This window comes from Halichoerus grypus, chromosome 3 (genome assembly GCF_964656455.1).
Source record: "Halichoerus grypus chromosome 3, mHalGry1.hap1.1, whole genome shotgun sequence".
Lineage (NCBI taxonomy): Eukaryota > Metazoa > Chordata > Mammalia > Carnivora > Phocidae > Halichoerus > Halichoerus grypus.
Window position 1 is genome coordinate 129,636,159 of NC_135714.1, and position 20,115 is coordinate 129,656,273.

Sequence of the window (20,115 nt, forward strand, 5' to 3'; positions counted from 1 at the left end):
GGCAAGCCAAAAGGAGAAAGCCAACCAGGGTTGCCTGGCACACCCTCCCCCCCACCCCCCGCCTTAATGGATGTTCTGACCCTTCCTTTGACCCCTCCTTGGGAATAAGGGCAGAAGAAGCCTAGGGCAGGGGAAAAGGGAGGAGACTTGGACTGCCCCTGGTCACCACTGGATTTTGACACAGTGTGAGTAGAATTATTGAGGAGATGGCATTCCAAGTGAATGTGACAGCATTTCCAGCATTCTAGCTGTGGGAAAGTAGGGGGATGGCGAGGTGATGGTGGGAACAGGGGCCTCACCCAGGAACACGTCAGAAATGCAGATGCTTGGGTGCCTGGGTGGCTCAGATGGTTAAGCGTCTGCCTTCGGCTCAGGTCATAGTCCCAGGGTTCTGGGATCGAGCCCCCCATCAGGCTCCCTGCTCGGCGGGGAGCCTGCTTCTCCCTCTGCCTGCCTCTCTGTCTCTTATGAATAAATAAATAAAATCTTAAAAAAAGAAATGCAGATGCTTGGCCTCCTCCTAGATGTGTCAGCTCAGACTCTGGGGGTGGGTGGGGCCCAGTGAGCTGTGCTTTGACGAACTCTCCAGGGGATTCTGCTGCCTGGCTAATGTTGAGAACCACTGGTTTAAGGAAGGGTGCAGTGCAGCGAGAGCATTCTGCAATGCTGGAGTGATTAAAAAAAGCCGGGCTGGGAAACGTGGTGGTGGCGCCATGGTGGAGGCCTTACAGAGTCGCCTTTTTATGGGCGAGCATCCCCTGTGCATTTTCTCAGTGTGAAAAGAGTTTTGGGGCTTTCTAGGGGTTTAGAGTAGGTCATCAGTAACTGATCTTAAGGCATCGGCAAAGACCAAATCTAATCACGAAGAGAGAGCCTCAGTAGTCTGGCTAGGACATCTGAGGTAGAACGTCCCATCCAGAAGGATTGCTTTAGCCTCCCGTCAAGTCTCTGCTGACATGACAGATGCATTAGCAAGGCCTGAACGTAATCCGTCATGGAGACTTGTTAAAGCCCTTTTTTATTGCCAAAAACCAGACTTTGCCTCCAGCAAGGGGTAAAACCTGATCATATTTAAATGTTAAATTCTTAACCACTGCTTCTTGGGCGGCATGAAACGCAGCCGTCTTTCCAACGTCCCTGGAAGCCCGCAGAGCTTCTCCCCTCTGAGCCGCCATGTCCGCTTGAGCCTGGCTGCTGGCAGCTGGCCGTTCAGGGCCCTCCGCACGGGGATCGAACACCCCTCGCCTTTGGTCTACGCATGGAGTGGTGCTCATTGTGTTCCGAACTGTCCTCGAAGATTGCATTGGCTTCTTTTTGAGGCCCAGGCATGTACCACACGAAGGGGAAGAAATTGGCTCGTGGTTGCGACATTTCCGTGTCTGGGTCAGGGCTAGTCATGTCCAGGGCGTAGAGTTCTGCATGGGGTCGTGGAAGACCTGTCCCACGTAACCACCTGCTCTTAGGCTCTCTGAGCCCGAGTACCTTCCTTGCTTCTTTAGCTGAGGATGATGGTGATGATGTAATGATGATCGTGGCCCTTGATTTAATATTTTATTTCTTTTTTTTGAGAAGACTTTATTTATTTATTTGACAGAGAGATAGCGAGAGAGGGAGCACCAGCAGGGGGAGTGGGAGAGGGAGAAGCAGACTCCCCGCTGAGCAGGGAGCCTGATGCGGGGCTCGATCCCAGGACCCCGGGAAAATGACCTGAGCCGAAGGCAGATGCCTAACGACTGAGCCACCCCAGGCACCCCTAATATTTTATTTCTAATTCCGCCTCGCTGCCTGAGGGAGTTGATGAGGGGAGCGGATGAGGGGACGTACGTGGGAGTCAGGCACGTGGTGGCCTCGAGGGAAGCCTCAGCTTCCTGGTCTCTGTCCTCTCAACAGCGGCCTCTTTCCCCTCTCACGTTTTAAAGTATTTTTAATTGTTGTAACATACACATAACGGAAAATTTACCAGCGTCACCGTACACTTCAGTGGCATTAAATACATCCACGTGGTGGTGCGGCCGTTGCTACCATCCATCTCCTGCTCCCGGTCACCCTGCCATGCAAACACCCTGTACCCAGGACACACTCACCGGTTCTCCCTCCTCCTGCCCCTGGAGGCCGCTCTTTGCTCTTCCACTTTCTGTCTCTGTGTTCTGTTGTGAACAATGCTGCTATGAACATAAGAGTGCACGTACCTCTCTTCAGCACCTGCTTTCGGTTCTTGTAGGTGAGTTACCCCGAAGTGGGATTGCTGGATCATATGGTAATTCTACTTGAAATCGTTTCTGTTTTCCATAATAGCGGCACCATTTTACGTGCCCACCAACAGCGCGCCAGGGCTCCAGTTCCTCCATATCCTTGCCGACACTTGTTATTTTCTGCCCAAGAAATGGTGTTTTAATAATCAAGCAAAAATGACAGGCAGATTTGTAGAACCAACTAGAGCTCTTAGAAATGAAAACTAAATATTACAATGAAGAATCAAGGGTTTGGGTAAATAGCGTGTTTTAAGACACAAATTAAGAGAGAATTAGTGAGGAGATGGATTGAAGAAGTTACTAAATTTGCAGCAGAAAGAGATAAAGAGATTAAGAAACGAGGACAAGGCTATGACGATGGCGGTTAATCTGATAAAGGGTGACATATCCCATTAGAGCGAGAGTGATCTGCTGCCTCGACTTGACCTATTCTGGTTTTCGAATTTCTATCTCAGAATAAGGTGTTTGGGAGAATCAGTTGTGGTGGTATCTGTGAAAAATGTTTTGAAACACTGTAAAGTACTACACAAATTTAAAGGAGGAGAATTCCCTGGAAAATACATTTTAAACTAATGAAAACATTGTCTTTTCTGATCTAGAATCTGTACAGAAGCGCAGACAGTGAAAAGTCCTTATTCTTCTAGTCATTTAAACTTTATCTGAAGGGACGTAAAAAACCAGATTTATAATCTGTCCTTTCTGTTGTTGCCACTGTGGTGGTTCAAATGTGTATGATAGACTCATAGATCTGGAGACAGCAGGGCAGTCAAGATTCTGTGAATCCCATTTAATGAAGCTATTTGTTAGGTGATAAATAGTAACGATACGTCAATTTTTGTTGCAATCCAAATACTCTTAAATACTGACATTTCAAAGTGATAATCCGTTTGCAACTGATATGTTTCTTTCAGTTAGCATGATATCAGGAAATGTAAGTTGAAATAAGGTACCCCAAAGGAGAGGCTATTTTGGTGAGTGAAAGCCAAGGAGAAGCTGTCCACCTCCGTGGATGTGATGTACAATAGGCCAAAGGCAGGCGGGAGATGCTGATAAGCAGGGAAGTGACAGATCACCCCATGTTCCTGGCACTTGCCAGTTTAAGCAAAAACAATTTTTTGAAGATTTTATTTAATTATTTTGAGAGAGAGAGAGAGAGTGAGATCGAGCATGCGTTGGTGGGAGGGGCAGAAGGAGAGAGAGAATCTCAAGCAGACTCCCCGCTGAGCGCTGAGCCCAACGCGGGGCTCCATCTCACAACCATGAGATCGTGACCTGAGCTGAAATTGCGCCAGATGCTTAGCCCAATGCGCCACCCAGGCGCCCCTAGGCAAAATTTAATTGCTTAGTACTCTGAACGCCATTTCTGAATATTCTGGTAGGGCATTTTTTTTTTCCCCCAGAAGTGCTGGTCCATTGTCAGGTTTTTTAATTGCATTGCCTGTTGTGTTCAGATAGAGGATGTTTTGCTCCAAGAGAAGCTGCGTGTCCACTTCAGGCACATTTCCATCTTGCATGGCAGTTACGTGTCTGGAGGAGAGTGCAAAAAAAAAAAGCAAAGAAAAAAGGCAAGCCACCCTAGGGTAAGATGAATAAGAGAAATATGGTCAAAATGTCTTTGAAAAACAATCTTTTGAAATGTACTGATGTTGCTTTGTAGGTTTTGGCCTGTCCGGGTATTAGCGAGGTTCTCCCGCCGCTTAGAAGCACCGTGCTTACTTCATTGTACTCACTTCGCTGCTTTGTTTTGCTCGTGTTGCCTGTCAGTGTAGCATGCAGTAGGCAATCCATGTGCTTCGTTATTGATTGTCTGTCACTGAGTTACTCCAGAAGCGATGATGACAACTTGCTTCAGTGAGTGATATCCAGGAAAACAGACCGTAGGCACAGGGTTGCCGAGCCTTGGTTGGGGAAGTGATGCAAAAAGGGGAGGACAATACGGACAGTATCATTTTTTCCTGCTGTATTGTAGGACGGCTTTGGGTAATCTGGATGTCTAAAGTTAGTTATTCGTTTCTGATTATTTTTACTGCTTCCCGAATTTAAACAAAACCCCCGAACAAAGTAAGTATAGTACGAATGAGTAGATGGCTTGATGACAAACACGTATGTTAAATTCCTGCGTGATTTTTCTGCTGTCGACAGCCACTTCATTTTGATATTTGACATTAGGGCAGCTTAAGGCATTCATTCTGTTCCTAATCTTTCCCTGTAAACATTGGGAAGACAGAAGGTCAATGCACGGCTTTCCCCCTCTTCCCTCTGGGATAATCCTTCATTACAGAAGTACACTAGAAGTACTGCTTTGAATATAAGGTGGGGTGGGGGTTATCCATTTGAACCGACTCTCCATTTTCAATTTGATAGAACCTCTCCTTCAGCCTAGAGAGGAATCTCCAGAGTTTATTTGATTTACTCAGAAGAAAATTCTTAGTTTCTCCTGAAAACCTGTGTTTGCGAAGTTGCAAATTCCCAATAACTCTTTATTCTAATATAATTTCAAGCTACCCACTGGTGATATTTGATAAATAGCTTTATGGGTTTGATCCAGTGTTCCATTTTAAAAAAAATACTTCAAAACAAAGAGTAGAAATCTATGTATATCAACTTAAATCATGAGCTGTGCTTGGTTTGAGCTGTAAGTAGTCATTGAGTTCCTGCAGTATGTGAACGCATTGAAGCGGTTTATTTCTTAAATAATTAATGATCAAAATAAGGAAACAATAAATCCTGTGTCATCTGAGTTTCCCTGGGCCTCACCAGCCTGTGAGAGCAGATCAGTTCATGTCAGCAAGCACACGGTATGTTTCTCCTGGTCCTCAACCCTCATGTAAGACGTTGGTCTTAGGGAGCGGTCTTAACGCGTGGTCACGAGCAAGTCTGTCCCCCACCGTCGTTGCCGCGGTGACGTCTGGCATGGCCTCCTCACGCGCAGTTTCTTCTCCACTGGCGTTCAGATACAAGACCCCAAAGCCGGGCCAAGAATGAGCACAGACCCGCCCCTGTCCCATAGTGCCCTCCCCTCTCTTTCCTTTCTGCTTGTACGACCTTTGATTTCCATGCACTCCAGCTTATGAAAGTAGATGCCACCACCTCAGACAGGCGGGGTCTGTCTGCAGACAGATCATAGCAAGATGAGGCTTCAGGTGTGTGGGGGCTGGGTGCCTGAGGGGGCTGGGACCCCCTGGCAGAGCACTGGGAGGATGGCTTGGGTTTTTTTGAGACTGGAAGGGGTAAGTGGCAAGGTTGTCATTTCATAGCTTGAGAGTTATCAAGGCCTTTATTGTAAAGCACCATGAAAGGAATTCAGTCTGTTTTCTCCCTTGCCTCGGGCTCTCGCAGTCGGGCAGCTGTTAATATATACGTGGGTTTTCCTCATTTGGATCGGATCAACAGGAGATGTGGGAGAGTTGTTTTCAGGCCTCAAGACATACCCTGAAAGGTGTACTTTTCTCTCTTTCACCGAATCCTTCATCATAGCTCGTTGTCATTGGTACCACCTCTTTCTCAAGAGCCAAAAACAGAACCCAAACCATTCTGGTTGATGGAAGATTGCGGTTGTTCGTAGAAGGGCTCCGGGTCTTTGGGAATTGGCTCCTGCACACACGGGACCCTTGCCTCTGGGATGACGCCTCCATCCCGCTTGTTCCATCTTTGTTTAAAGAAACAGGATAATCTTTCTCCCTGTTCAGAAAGTAAGCCATTTAAGCAAACTGTATTCTACCCGTGAAGCCCACTGATGTGCTCTGAGAGTCAGAAACATTTGCCCAGATTTTCTTGACTCTAGGTTCATAGTGATACTAATTTATTTTTGATCACCAACTAAAAGTGTTTTGTGTAAAAGGGGGCCCAGTGCTCCTTGTGAGCCCTTGGCCGCTGTGATATTATAATTTATAATAAGAAATACATATTTGGTCTATGTCCTGTGTCTGGCACAGAGCTTCTTAAACCTTTGGAATTTCCTAAGTGATGAGAGGAACAAAGGTGTGTTTGTTATGTTAATGAGGCCACCCTAGGACCCAACCTGAGGATGGAGGCTGGTTGCCAGCAGACCCAACCATGTGATTAGAGGGTTAGAACTCAGTCCCACTCTCCTGACCTCCAGGGGAGGGGAGAGGGGCTGGAGGTTAAATCAGTCGCCAGTGGTCAGTGATTTAATCAGTCATGTCTGTGTAATGAAGCCTTCCTAAAAATCGAAAAGGATTGGGTTCAGAACCTTCTGGGTTGTTGAACACATGGAGATGTGGGGAGAAGGGCACTCTTGGAGAAAGCATGGAAACTCTGAGCCCTTTCCCCTCACCCTTCCCTGTGCATCTCCTCCCTCTGACTCTTCCTGAGTTCTATCCTTTTCTAATAAACCAGTGATTCAGGAAATAAAATGTTTCTCAGAGTTCCCTGAGCCACTGCAGCATATTAACTGATATCCAGGGAGGTTGTTGGGACCTCCGACTTACAGCGGGTTGGTCAGACTAGGCTTGCGATTGTCATCTGAAGTGTGCGTATGTGGGGGGACAGTCCTGTGGGACTGAACCCTTAACCTGTGGGATCGGACGCTATCTCCAGGTAGATAGGGTCAGAGTTGAGTTGAATTGAAGGACGCCCTGCTGATGTCTGGAGCATTGCTCACTTGTCGGTGTGGGGAAACCCTTCCCCCTTTCCCTCACCCCCATGTTGGAACTGGTGACCAGAACACCTTTAGCCACCATATTTTCTCATGGTCAAGGGATAGCAGACCCATTAAGAGAGGAGACGGTTTGTGGAGGTTACAGCACAAAGGACCTTACCTGCTCTGCAGAGGGGTGGTTCTGCCAGAAGAAAGAAGCCCTTGACGGGTCTTGAGCTAGGGAGTGAACCCTGGGGTCTGGTCGGACGGATGGATTGGGAGTGGGGAGAGGACGAGTCCAACCCTGGGCCAGGACTAGTCTGATGGGAATGGGCGTCACAGAGACCGAATGCAGCCCGTGTTGTCCCTTCCAGGTATCTGATCCCTTGCAACCACATGATGCTGAGCCAGAGATGGGCCGTGAAGGAGAGAGACTGCTACTCTGTTTCTGCGGCCAAGCTGCTCGCGCTGACCCCCGTCTGCTGCTCCAGCGGGATCACCCTGACGCTTGGCAACCAGGAGAGGGATTTTATTCTCTGGTCAAAGTGTACGCACGATAGTTCAGGTAAAAGGAGCTGGCTAGGGCCTGATCTTTAAACGAAAGGATGCCAGATGCCATTCCTCCTTGGGATATGTGTCTCTTTGGGTAGATGGGGAATAATGTTATGTGTCCCATTTCTTTTATGAATGCCTGGGTGGCGGTCTTCTGCTTCGTCCGGAGTTATGGCCACTTGGTAATCAGTGTGCATTGAAATGCCCACCAGTCACCGGGTCAGTGTTCCCAGACCTTTATTTTAACTAGGCTTTCTCTCGCATCCTCAGAGTACAGATATGGAAACATGTACCAGCATGTCTTTTTAAACAAAATTGGGTGGGGGTGTGGAGATGGTTATAGCTAGAGACAGGATTAGCCCTTATTTTAATTTCCAAAATGACTCATTTGTGGTTGCTTGCCTGCCAATAACATATCATTGTACAACTTGAAATTTGTGAGATGGCAGCAATATCTGATTCATTTGATCTACTGAGGGTTTTTTTTTTTAAATAAATATTCTATTTTTTAAAAATAGGACTTATAGTACATGTGCTGTTTGCCAACTGCAGTTGATCTTATACAAGTAAAATTTAGATGGTCACCTATATCAGCCTTGGCCCTCGGGCAGGCAGTTGCAACAAGGGGACATTTGTTCATGTTTGGTGGTCAGAAGGCTATTTCAGTTCAGGGAGGTTCTGCCTGACCTGTGACCACTAGGAAAGAGTCCAGCCCTGGGATTGACCCCGGTGTTTCCAGTCTGTATTCTGATAACCCCCCAAACAATGTCATCCTGTCTACCCAGCTACCATCCTGTTAGAGAAAGCATTATTTTGTCTAAGAGCTGGGCTCCTTGGCTAAGAAAATATCAGGGTGTTTGGTGTAACTGTAATTGTTACAAATTAAGGTTGTCGTATTGATTCTTTAAAGATACAGCGTCTCATAGAAACTAATAATTTATGTGGCAGGAAAACAAGTTGTATTTTAAAGATATTTTCCAATGAGGTAAACGAGTATGGTTATCTTCTCTTTTCCTTCCCGTAGTCATTTTTTAGAACCTATTTGAAAATTGATCTCTTTTTTATTTACTAATAAAGTTGTTTCAAGAATGATTCTGGGGCTGACCTTGCTGCAGAATTCCAAATTTAAGCAAACGATTGCCGAGTGCCCACAACTTTTGCCACGTTCTTTCCCTGTCATCACATTTAATCCTCTGAAGAAAGTAGTGTTTCCGTTTTACAGATGAAGAAACGTACTCAGAGGACGTGACTTGTCCAGGGTCACACAGCTGATAGGTTCTTCCCACTTTTCTGCTCTGGGGTTGCCTTCCTGTGGATGGACGCCTAATGGATGAATGGTTGCACAGGCAGGCGGGTAGACGGGTCATGTCATGTCCAATTCTGGCCTGGCCTGGTAGAGATGTAGATGATGAAGAGACAAAGATGCTCGCAAAGGTGTGGCATCGAACGAAGTGAGCACGGAGGTTGACCACCGACAGCCTGTGCTCGGGCCGTGGCCCTGCCACTGACTAGTCAGTCGGGTGACCTTTTGTCTCTGAGCCTCAATTTCTTTGTCTGTAAACGGAGAAGATGCTATCTGCCATACAGGGCCTTTGGGAGGAGTAGTTAGTGTTGATGAAGCACCTGCCGTGGAAGAAATGGTAGCGTTCTAGGTCTCCTCTGCCTATGCTTCCATACTTCTATGAGGGTAGGGGTTCTGTTCTTAGCATTCCTTCTTCTTCTTCTTTTTTAAGATTATCTATTTATTTATTTAGAGAGAACGTGAGTGGGGGGAGAGAGAGAGAGAGAGAGAATCTCAAGCAGACGTGGAGCTCGATCCCAGGACCCTGAGATCATGACCCGAGCTGACATCAAGAGTCGGATGCTTAACCAACTGAGCCAACCGGGTGCCCCCTTAGCGTTCCTTCTTAAAATCTAACCATTTTTTATGATTCAGAAATCGTTTAATCAGAAATGATTAGAGCTAAAGTAGCTGGGTGGGGAGACAGAATCTTAGCACCCGCATGAGTCACATCCGTGTCCACAGCCTACGTCCCCTCACCTCTTGGAAGGGTAAGCAAGGGGCTCATTCTGACTCATTTGTGCCTCCCGTGGCAGGGACGGTGGAGCAGCCCCGGGCCGAGGCGTCCTCTCCGTCGGCCGGCATCGTGGAGTACGGCAAAGCCCTGGACATCAGCTACCTGCAGTACCTGTGGGAGGCCCACACCAACATCCTCCGCTGCATGCGGGACTGCCGAGTCTGGTCCGCCCTGTACGACGGAGACTCCCCCGACCCTGAGACCTTTTTCCCGAGTCTGACGGAGCCCAGTGCTCTCACCTCCCCCTGTCCCGTGGTCCAGCTCCCACAGCAACTCCCCAGGAAGACCGGCCCCGCGCTGGCTCCCGGAAAGGAGAAGAGCCAGACCGAACTGGAGTGGGACGACAGCTACGACACGGGCATCTCCTCGGGGGCAGACGTGGGCTCCCCTGGGCCTTACGATGATCTGGAGAATTCGGGCCCGCCGGCGCCAGCTGATCCCCCCAGACACATCCAGGAGATGAAGAAGAACGCCATCCTGCTCTTCAAAGGGTCCTACATCGAAGAGTCTGACTTCCAGGATGATGTGATAGTGTACAGGCTGTGCGCGGAGAAGGACGCTGAGGACACCGGGACGTCCCGGGAGGGAAGCGCAAGGCCCGCCAGCCCCGGCCAGACTGAGGATCGGGGTCCCCCCCTGAACAACGGCCCCCTGCCCAGCCCTCAGTCAGAAACAGATTCGGAGGAGGACAGGGACGGGCACAATTCAGACCCGTTTCAAAATGTATCCAAGGAACCAAAACAAGAAGATGAGCCTGAAGGAGCCCTAGGATCAAACCCTGAGTTAGCGCCTCCGCTCTCCGAGGCAGAACACAAGTCAGACCTGATGGTCATCAACCCGGGGGGTGAAGATTTCATTGCCCAGTATGACCAAATCATTAAGGAACTGGATTCTGGCACCGAGGGCTTGAGAGAACAGAATTTCCCCGCACCCGATCTCTTGCATCTCCCGAAAGAGCAAGAGGGGAAGGAAGAAGAGAGTGAAGGAGAAAAGGAGGAAGCGGAGGAGGGGAAGAAGGCCCTGGAGGAGGAGGAGGAGGACGACGACGACTTTGATTCTTTTATAGCAGAAACCCCCACTGTTGATACCGTGCCATCCCCATTTGGGGCGAGAGATGAGGCTGCCTTTGCCAGTCACCATCCTGTGAGGACTCAGAGCACCCCGTTCACAGGTGATGATCTCGAATTGCTTTCTGATTTCTGCTTTTTGAAAGTATGTATTGCGGCAGGAAAGTGAGGTAGGGGGAGGGAAGGAGCATTATCAATTTACCTAACAGAGGGGGGTCAAAGTATTTCTGTGAAGAGCAGAGAGGGGTGGTTTCATTTTCATTTTATTTTATCTTGTCGTTCTAGCAATCTTTTTTTTTCTTTCCCCCAGCCAATCAGAGGATATATTGCACAGTTGAGTGACTACTTCCCTTGATCCGTGTGTGATAAACTAATAGGACCGATGAAACCACACAAAAAAATCCAGTCTCATTATTTAATAGCCTCATTTCCTTGAGTTTAATTACTTTTTCTCCATAGCATGTGTTTTTAGGTGTACTGAAAAGATGATGGTTTCCCCCACTAGAAGGCACGGGTGTTGGATTGTTCTCTGCACTTCCCCAGCACCTGAACGGGAAACAGAGCGCACAGTAGGTGCTCAGAATACCCGCTGAATGACTAGCTGTGTACACACATCGGACACCGTCGGAGTTAGTTACACCTTTGCTTGGGAGCTCATTTCAGATCATCTCAAAACCTTTATCCAAAAATAAGCAGACTAGACCCCACATAAACCTGTAACTCTGCCAGAGAATGGGTGTGTCCAGTGATACACCCCTAACAACAGGGGGCAGTCATATAAGAGCCGAGGGGGTAGGATAGGGTATCAGATAAGTGGATCGAGTTGAGGCGTTGTGATAGAAAACATCATTAAATATTAGCCAGTAAAATCTGAATCTGCCAATCATGGAGCAGAAGGAACTGGCGCTGAGTGTTCACCAAATGCAGGGAAGGCTGGGGCGGGAGCCCTGAACAGCGTTCAGGCAGCCAGGAGAGGTCCCATTAGGAGCTGACGTCACAGAGGGACAGATAGTGACCTTGGAGTCGGGCTGTGGGGGGGGATCCTGGCTCTAGCACTTGCAGCTGTGAGGTCCTAAACCCTCTGATTGCTCCGGTGGGGACGGAATGTGCTACTGGGCGCGGGGTGTGCGTGTGTTGTTATTGCCGTTATTAGAGGCCGCCCCCGGCAGCCCCCCTCCGCTGAGGCATGCCCTTCTCCGGCCGGCAGGGAGCAGCTTGGTGAGTCTCCACCATGCTCCACTTACTTGGGTCACCCGAAAGAGAAGAAATCACACTATCTTCATGTGATTTCAAGTAGCTCTCCCACCCTCCTCCAGGATTTATTCATCTATTTACTGATGCCTGACAATTTAGTTAAAGAGGGTGAAAGCTTTTAATTCCACAATTAAAAGGCTTGAGGTTCTAGTTGAGGTAACATTTCAGTGTGAATGGTTTTAATTAAAATTCAATCAGTCAGTCAATCATAAGTAAGAAGGATTAGATAATCTCAGTTTTCCCAGGTGATAGGGCGAAGGGGAGGAGAGGGGAGGGAGCTGGAGGGCCATGGCTGCCTGAAGGAGGGGCAGAGAGCTCAGTGGAGGGAAAGGGGCACCCGTCCCCTAGCACACACCCCCATTTTGCCTGGGGCCTGCGCCCTTGACTCTGACCCAGCTGGACATCCCAACTTTGCAGCTTGCTCTCCTGGAAGTGCCAGCCACCCAGGGATAATGAGGGTTGTTCTTTAGAATGCCAGCTTTCTTAGAAGGGAGCTTCAGCGCTGGGAAATATGTAGATTGAGGAAACAAAGTCTAGCTTAGGGCAAGGAGTAAAAGCTAATACAACACCTTATTCAGTAATACCAATACTCTGCATAGGATACGCAGGAGAACCAACACAATGTAATGTGAGTTTTTTGATACATAGAGGTAATTTTAACTAAAACTTTGCTTTTTTTCCCCTCCTTTGGAATTCGTACACAGCTTTAGGAGAACATCTTTCCTCCTAACTTCGTAGTTTCCAAACTACATTAACTTCCATCCCTCCATGGAATCCTGATTTCCACTGAAATGAATTTGCTTCTCAGCAAAATCAAAGCATTCCGTTTCATTTATCTAATTAACTTTATTTGTGCATTCAGTAACATTTGATTGATCTCCTAATACGTGGCAGGTTCTAAGCCAGATACAAAAGACGGAAAAACGAAGGAATTCCCAGGCTTTCAGAGGAGCCATGGACAAAGAACTGTGCTCACTTAGAAATGCATTATTAGTGATGTCTGGCACGCCCTAGGGGAGCGCAGGAGCGGGGGAGGAAAGACTTCCTGGAGGAGGGGCACGAACGGTGGACAGAAGCTACCAGGTGAAAATGGCCCAGAACGATGGTCCCGGGCAGAGGAGACAAGGGGCAGAAGACGAAGGAGCCTGGCGGTGCGTGCGTGGGTGTGACAGATCTCGGCTCCCGTGAGGCAGTGACGTGTTTGAGACAGGAAGCCAGAAAGCTCTGGAGGCGAGGCGAGGCGGGAGTGGGGGTGGGGGTGGGTCCCTGGGCTAAGCTGGGGAACAGGGACCGTGTGCTGCCGGCACTGAAGAACCTGGGAGCGTTGCAGTTGGCCAGTGCTGTGACTGGTCTGTGTGGACAAGGCCAGCGCGGAGTGGTGTGCAGTGTGCCCAGCACACTGCAGGGGCTGGGGGGCGCCTCCGGAGGAGCAGGTGGGAGGCGTTTATCATTGGATCAGAGTTTAGAGTGCCTTAGTGCTTGTTCCTGGGAACCTGTCACAGGCTGTGTGCACACCGTGTGGCTGGGGTAGACACAAAGATGTTCACTGCACTGTTGTTTATCATAGAAGATTGGAAACAACCCGCGTGTCCACCAGTAGGAGACCGTTTTACTAATGTGGTACCCGAGGCAGCTGAATAGCTTGTGGCCTTGAGATGAAGGAGACAGCTCTCTGTGCGGGTGGGGGACAGTCTCTAGGATAGAGTGGTAAGTGGGAACTTAAGGGGCAGAACAGTGTGGGGAGAATGTTGTCACTTGGTCAAAAAAGCCCACAAAAACGAAAACCAACTGGCGCCTGGGTGGCTCAGTCGGTTAAGCGTGTGCCTTCGGCTCAGATCATGATCCCAGGGTCCTGGGATTGAGTCCCGCGAACGGGGAGCCCGCTTCTCCCTCTCCCTCTGCCTGCCGGTCTGCCTACTTGTGCTCTATCTCTCTGTCAAATAAATAAATAAAATCTTAAAAAAAAAAAACAACAAAAACCAACTAGGACACGCACACGGAGGCAAGATAGCGTGTTGGTTAAGAGAAGCAGCACTGGAAACAGATGGGCTCGATTATAGCTGTGACTTAGCATTCTGCTGCATCGTTAAATGGGGATAAATAATAAAGTTCGTAGGGTTCTGTAGAATATTTAAGTTGATGCATGAAAAGCGTAGAACACTTCAACACTGCCTGGCACATAATACGTGATTAGTAAATGTTTTTCATAATAATTCAGTCATAATTATTTTATTATAGATATAAAACCTTTCTGGAAGAATACACTCGAATCTGTTAACAGGGGTTGCCCCCAGGGATGACGCCTATTCTTTATTTTATACTTCTGGAGTGTCTGAAGAAAATTAAAAACCGTGTTAATCTCTACTAACATAAAGGACTGTTGCCGGCGTCCAAGCGATGTTGGGACTCTGGGCTGAGGCCGAGCTGGCAGGGAGGCGGAGGTGAAGGTCACCATTCGGGAGGTATTTCCATGTGGGACTGGCAGAGCCGAGGCACGGAATGGATGGCAGCTCCGTTCTTGGAGTTAGGAAATACAGGAGGCACGGGCGGGTAGACTGAGGCCAGGGACGAGGGCACACAAGAGGGGAGGGAAGTGAATGACATGTCGTCTTGGTTATTCTGAGAAGTTACTATTTTCTGGGTGGGGAGTCTGCTTACCCTAGAAGAGGAGAAGAAGGAGAAATAGGCTGTCCAGCCCCGAACACACCTGTGGCTGCATTTTTTCTGATTTTCAGCTGCTTATGAGTTTCCCCTAGCAACTGTTTGTTGCTAAGCAGTTTTTAAAGGGCTAGAAATCAACTAAGAATGAAAGGGGAATCTGAAAGGGCTTCATATATATTTCTCATGGCACATGGTAAGTAGTGGTAATTAATGTCATTAGTGGGTTATGACAGTCGCTGGCCTTGACCTAATGTTCTGTCGTGCAAGGGGCATGGTGATGCCACTACTCTCCACAGGGGGCTGGTTGGTTGTCCCTGCCTGTGGGAGCCATGGACCGGAGCTGGTCTGCCCTGGTTCTGCGTGCTCAGCAGCTTTCACGTGCTCAGGACGGCCCAATAGGCCAAGTGCAGTCTCGGGCCCATGGGAGGGCAGTCCTGGGCTCACGTCAAGGACGTGTTTGTAGGAGATCCTACCACCTAAAGTGACTGAGTTCACCTGTCCTTGCTCCCTCTGGAGGGAAACAGCTGCTGAGCCAGGGACTGCAGGGGAGTGGGGTGGGGGGTGGGATAAGCTAGGAAAGGCTGGGCCGAGTTGAAGCGGATGAGGGTAGCGGCCTTCTCCCCGTACAGCCACCTGGCAAGCTCGAATTGTTTGTGATGCCTTAGGAAGAGTTACCCATGACATTTCTAGGGGTTTTGATGAAGACCCATTAAGTGGCTTTCAAAGTGGGAGTCTGATCCAGCTTCTGAGTATGTTTGACAAACTCTCCCAGTTGTGTTGTGAGCAAGGCCTCTGCGAAGGCTCTCTCCTCAGAAAGGTCACTGAGTGCCCATGTTGTGTGACGTGACAGAGGAGCTCTGTCCCCATCCCAGAGGTGGGGACGTTGAGGCTAATGTAAACGCACGAGGGGGAGGTGCCTCTTTTGTCCGAGGCCCCTGTAAAGACATCCTGTGTAACAGCTGCAACAGGAGTCTTGCCGTCGTCCGTTACTTGCTTGCACGGGTAAGGGGTTTAGGATTGGCGGTGCCACTTCCCGCCAATGGCTTCTGTTCTCTTGTAGACGGTTTTACTCGCTCTCGCTACCAAGGCTTCTGAATGAAGCATCTTGTGGTGAAGTATGTTTTTGTTAAACTCGTATGAATGTTGGTGACATCTTCATAAGGCACGTTTATTCATCAAGGGCGATGTGCTTTTGTTAGAAATACACCGTGGTTTCCAGGCATCATCCATAGCTCCACTGGGGGAAATACAGAATTCTCACTCATTTTGCTTAATGGGTCACTTTTATGGTAAAAATGGAAAATGTCTTCAACTCATTTTATTAATGCCAGATTAATTTTTTTTTTTGATTTTTCACTGTCTTCAATGAATTCCAACATAAAGCATATTAATTTTCTAGTGACCCAAATTAGTCAAAGCTCCTTTTTGCCTAATTATTTATGAACGGCTTTTGTAGTCCTATAGATTTTCTTTCTTGAGGAACCTAGGATGCCTCAAACTACATCTCCTGAAAGTGAGTAATGTTACAGCCCAGGCCTCATGCACCCCTGGTTTTTCTCCTCCTCCCGTTCTTCCACCTTGTTTTGTTTGACGAGACAATCTTTTCTCCTGGTGCTCACTGGGGACAGACAGTCCCTGTTTACAGTGTTGCTGTTTGGTAACATAGGTATGTGTTTGGTGTTGTTTACTAACACAAAGGTCTTTTTTTGTTACTAAAACTTCTGCTGGTCTGTGACGTGTCCAGGAGGCACCCCAGTAGGCCCCTTCCTGAGGTGATGAATGCCATGTTTTTGAGCTTTGGCAGTCCCAGGAAATACAGCAGCAGCATGGAGAAGTAGGTCTTAATTTCGAAAATGAAACGATTTATCCTCTGACCTTTTTCAGGGGCTGTGACAATTTCCAAAGTATCAAAACCGCTCATGGAGTCAAAGTATTAGCTCCCATGCGTGCATTTCTGCTTTCTAATGTTGGTGGCGGTTTGTTCTGTGTTCCGGGTCGAGTCAGGGGCAGACGTGGCGCCCCTCGCGGTGGCGGTGTTTGGTTTGCACCCGGCGGGCGTGCGGTGTGGGAGCTGTGGCTCCGGTGGCGCCTGGGTCGTCAAGGCAAGATGTCCCCGGTGCCGAGCCAGCCCTGAAGCCTTGCGCTCTTCCCGCAGGCCCATTCATCAGCGTGGTCCTGTCCAAGCTGGAGAACATGCTGGAGAACTCTCTGCATGTTAATTTGCTGCTCATTGGGATCGTTACTCAGCTGGCCAGCTACCCCCAGCCACTCCTGCGCTCCTTTCTGCTCAACACCAACATGGTCTTCCAGCCGAGCGTCCGTTCTCTCTATCAGGTACGTCAGCTGAGCCCGCGTCCTCACCTCTTGACGTTACGGGTGCTCGTGAGCCGGGCTTCTCCTCTCTTTTCCTTTGTCGTTGGGTTGTTTTTCTCATTTTCCCCCTGTTCTAATTCATTCGCTCTCCTTCCCCGTCCTGTTATGCTAGTTGTGAGACCAACTGCAAAGCTTCATTTAGTTTGATGTTCCGAGGGTGCCCTACCAAGAACACCCAGGCAGGTAAAAACAAGCAAATGCCTGATATCCTAAAAGTTCCTGCGGCCAGGGCTGCACCTGAAAGACACATTGATGACCGAGGCTGGAATTCCATCGTGGAGCACTGACATCATTAATTTGTTGTGTGTGACAGGTCCTCGCATCGGTGAAAAACAAGATCGAGCAGTTTGCTTCTGTGGAGAGAGACTTCCCAGGGCTCCTCATACAAGCCCAGCAGTACCTGCTCTTCCAAGTGGACATGTCTGACCTGACCCCCGAGTCGCTAACCAAAGGTAAGCCAGGGGTCTCCCCTGTGTCTCTTCTCCAGCTATTCCTCCATTGCCCAGCCTCCTTCCTGATGGGGGTTCAGAGAGGCCGTGCTGGCTCCTGAGCCTTCAGAGCATCGAAGTACATTTTCATGTCTACCCGACAGGGAGGAGCCTCCTCTGAGTGTTCTTACACCTCAAGGAAGGTCCCCTCTGCGTGCACCTGGCCTGTTCCCAGCCGGGAGGGCTTAGTAGGGCATTTGTTTTCCTTCCTGACGGTGGGTCGGGGAAGGAGTGCTGCGCGCTGTTGCTTGGCTAGAATAACTAGCTTGGCACGTGTGGGCCAGCAAGAGGCATGATGGGCACACTCTGAACCATATTTCGGCCAGTCCTACCCTGAGGAGGGCATCTGTTCTCTCAGGCCCCAAATAAATGTGCTTAAGGGCTCTAGAAGGTAAAAACTATTCATTTGGACCGGCAGAAGTAAAGTTTATGCTCAGCTTATAATTTCCGAGAGTGCCTTTTCGTCAGCTCTAGAGGTGCCAGGCTCGGGGGAGGGTGGTGGTCGGTGCTGAGCCCGGAGCGGTCCCGAAGGCTGGCCAGGCCCGGGGAGCACCTCCGCTCTGCCTCGTTTAAGCTCAGGCTGGGCGGATCTGATGCCTAGTTGTCTTCTGAGCCCTGATTTAGGCCGAGGTGAGTACAAACTAGAAATGCCCCATATTGTGCTGGCTTTTGCTTGTCCCCACATGGACAAGTCAGCCTCTTGGCAGGTGAACAGTGGGGAGTGTGGGGCTCTGGGTCCCAGGCTAAAGGCATGTGATCAGAAACAAGATTGAGAGTGAGAGGCAGAAATGTAACTCGGGGCAAGTTTTAAACCTATAAAGGAAGCTGAGAAGATCCCAGAACTCTGATGGCTTGACCCTGTCTCTGTGTAGCTATTTGATCTTGGTCACTGGGCCTCACTGGGCCCTCCTGTTCCTTGACTTTTTAAATGAAGGATTTGTTCTCCATCTCAAGTCCTTTCTGGCTGTGAAGAGCCTTCAGGGCATTGCAAGGCAGATTTTGAAAGAAAGGTGGGCCTGTTCACCGGGAGATGAGGGGGTAGGCTTTAAGATTCCGCCCCCCAAGAAGAGCAGGGCCAGGCCAGGCCATCCATGGAGGGGGCAGGAGCCCTCACGTCTCTGTGGAAAAGTGGGCTGTGGGCCCCATGTGGCCTGTCCTAGCTCATGGACAGCTGGTCTGTTGGCTATGTTGCTCCTGAACCCGGAGCTTGCTGCTCTCACTCACCCTGGGACAGTTAGCTTTCGTGCGTAACAAACCTGTGCCACAACTCAGTGGCTTTAAAGGACGCCATTTATGGGTGCTCATGAGTCTGTGCGCCTGGTGATCTGGGTGTTCTGATCGGGGGCAGGCGTGGCGCGTTTTGGCTGGACTTGCTTCTGTGTTGCCGTCGGTGGGTGGCTGGCTGTCTGGGATGGCCTCACTCACAGGGGTGGTAGCCGGCTGGGGTGCTGGGGCTGGGGGGGCTCTCATCATCCGGGAGGTTAGTCCTGGTTCGTCGGCATCGTGGCTGTAGGGTTGCGAGGGCGGGAGCAGGGGTGTACGACATCTTTAGAGGCTCTGTCCTGGGACCCAAACAGGGCCAATTTTGCTACATTCTTTTGGCCAAAGTGTCATTGGGCCAGCCCAGGTTCAAGAACGGAGCGAACCATCCACCTCTCGATGGGAAGAACTGTAAGAATTATGGCCATTTTTGCAATCGGTAGACAGAAGGTGACTTGAGTCTCCTTACGTTACACTCCACGCTTGGTGTTCTTCATTTGTATTTTTCAATTTGTTAAGTGCTTCCCTAGACAATTTTATTTTCAAATAGCACTGTGGAATGGGCAAGGAAGGTACTGTTGGCTTTATTTTCAGATAAGGCAGCTGAAATTAGAGGCCTGGAGTAGTCAGCTGGGGTCGCAAAGCTCAAGAGCCCGAGAGTGGCCTGCCCAGTGTGGCAAGCTGAGGGCGCAGACACTGACCGGCTTCCCAGGCTTTCTCTGACCCACACGTTCCGGGTCAGGGGGGCAGGGTGGGGAGGGGTGGGGATCACTCACACCTGGTGCTCTGTCCTGGCTTCTGTCTCATGACGGTGGCTGCCAGGTAGGTGCCCAGGGGAACTTGAACTCGTTCCCACCACATATGGGTATCAAATTAGCCAGGGTTGATGCTTTCTAAGGTCTGTGACATTCAGGGGGCTTCAGGGAAGAAGACTTCCCTGTAACGGCATTGTTCGGATTAACCTTCCAACTTCTTTCAGATTCCCAAAGTGACCCCCTCCTCTCAACTTGAAAAATCCCTAAACTCACGGAATGAGGGAGGTTTCTGTCCCCTTGCACAAGGCTGACTACTGAAGCATCGAGTGTGATGTGACTGCCTATAAATGAGTTGAATCCGGGAGCGTGACTGAGGGCCCTGACACTGGGGTTCACAGCGTCAGGGTGCTGTGGGCTCTAGCACTGTGGACAGGGGGATGAGGGCCGAATGGATCGCCTAACAGTGAAATCTGGCTAGTATTCGTCTTGAGAAACCTCTGTTGCCGCTTTTCAGACCCAGGGCAACATTTTAGGAAACCACTCCCGATTGTGACTGTTTTCTTGCGGTGCTTGTGTGCGCTCGTTGAGCCCACTCATGATGGCTGGAACCCGGGAGCCTGCAGCCAGAGCTGCTCTGTCCCTCCGGGCCCTGCATTCCCTTGGGCTCCTGGCGGCCCCGCTGAAAAATGAGCCTCCTCACTGACGCTTCAAACACAAGTACAGGTCCGTGGGTCCCCTGCTCCGGAGCGGGCAGACTTCCGGTGCTGGCTGTCAC

At 49.5% G+C, this 20,115-nt stretch overlaps 1 protein-coding gene across 2 annotated transcripts in view; it reads left to right on the forward strand.

Annotated features, from left to right (window-relative positions):
- The window catches only part of FHIP1A (FHF complex subunit HOOK interacting protein 1A), a 224,646-nt gene that overhangs the window by 200,444 nt on the left and 4,087 nt on the right, over window positions 1–20,115 (forward strand). For both annotated transcript variants that reach the window (XM_078069309.1, XM_078069310.1), the window contains exons 9-12: window positions 7,227–7,417; window positions 9,502–10,653; window positions 16,620–16,798; window positions 17,151–17,289. In XM_078069309.1, the coding sequence (XP_077925435.1) occupies window positions 7,227–7,417; window positions 9,502–10,653; window positions 16,620–16,798; window positions 17,151–17,289 (1,661 nt within the window). The remainder of the gene's footprint in view (window positions 1–7,226; window positions 7,418–9,501; window positions 10,654–16,619; window positions 16,799–17,150; window positions 17,290–20,115) is intronic.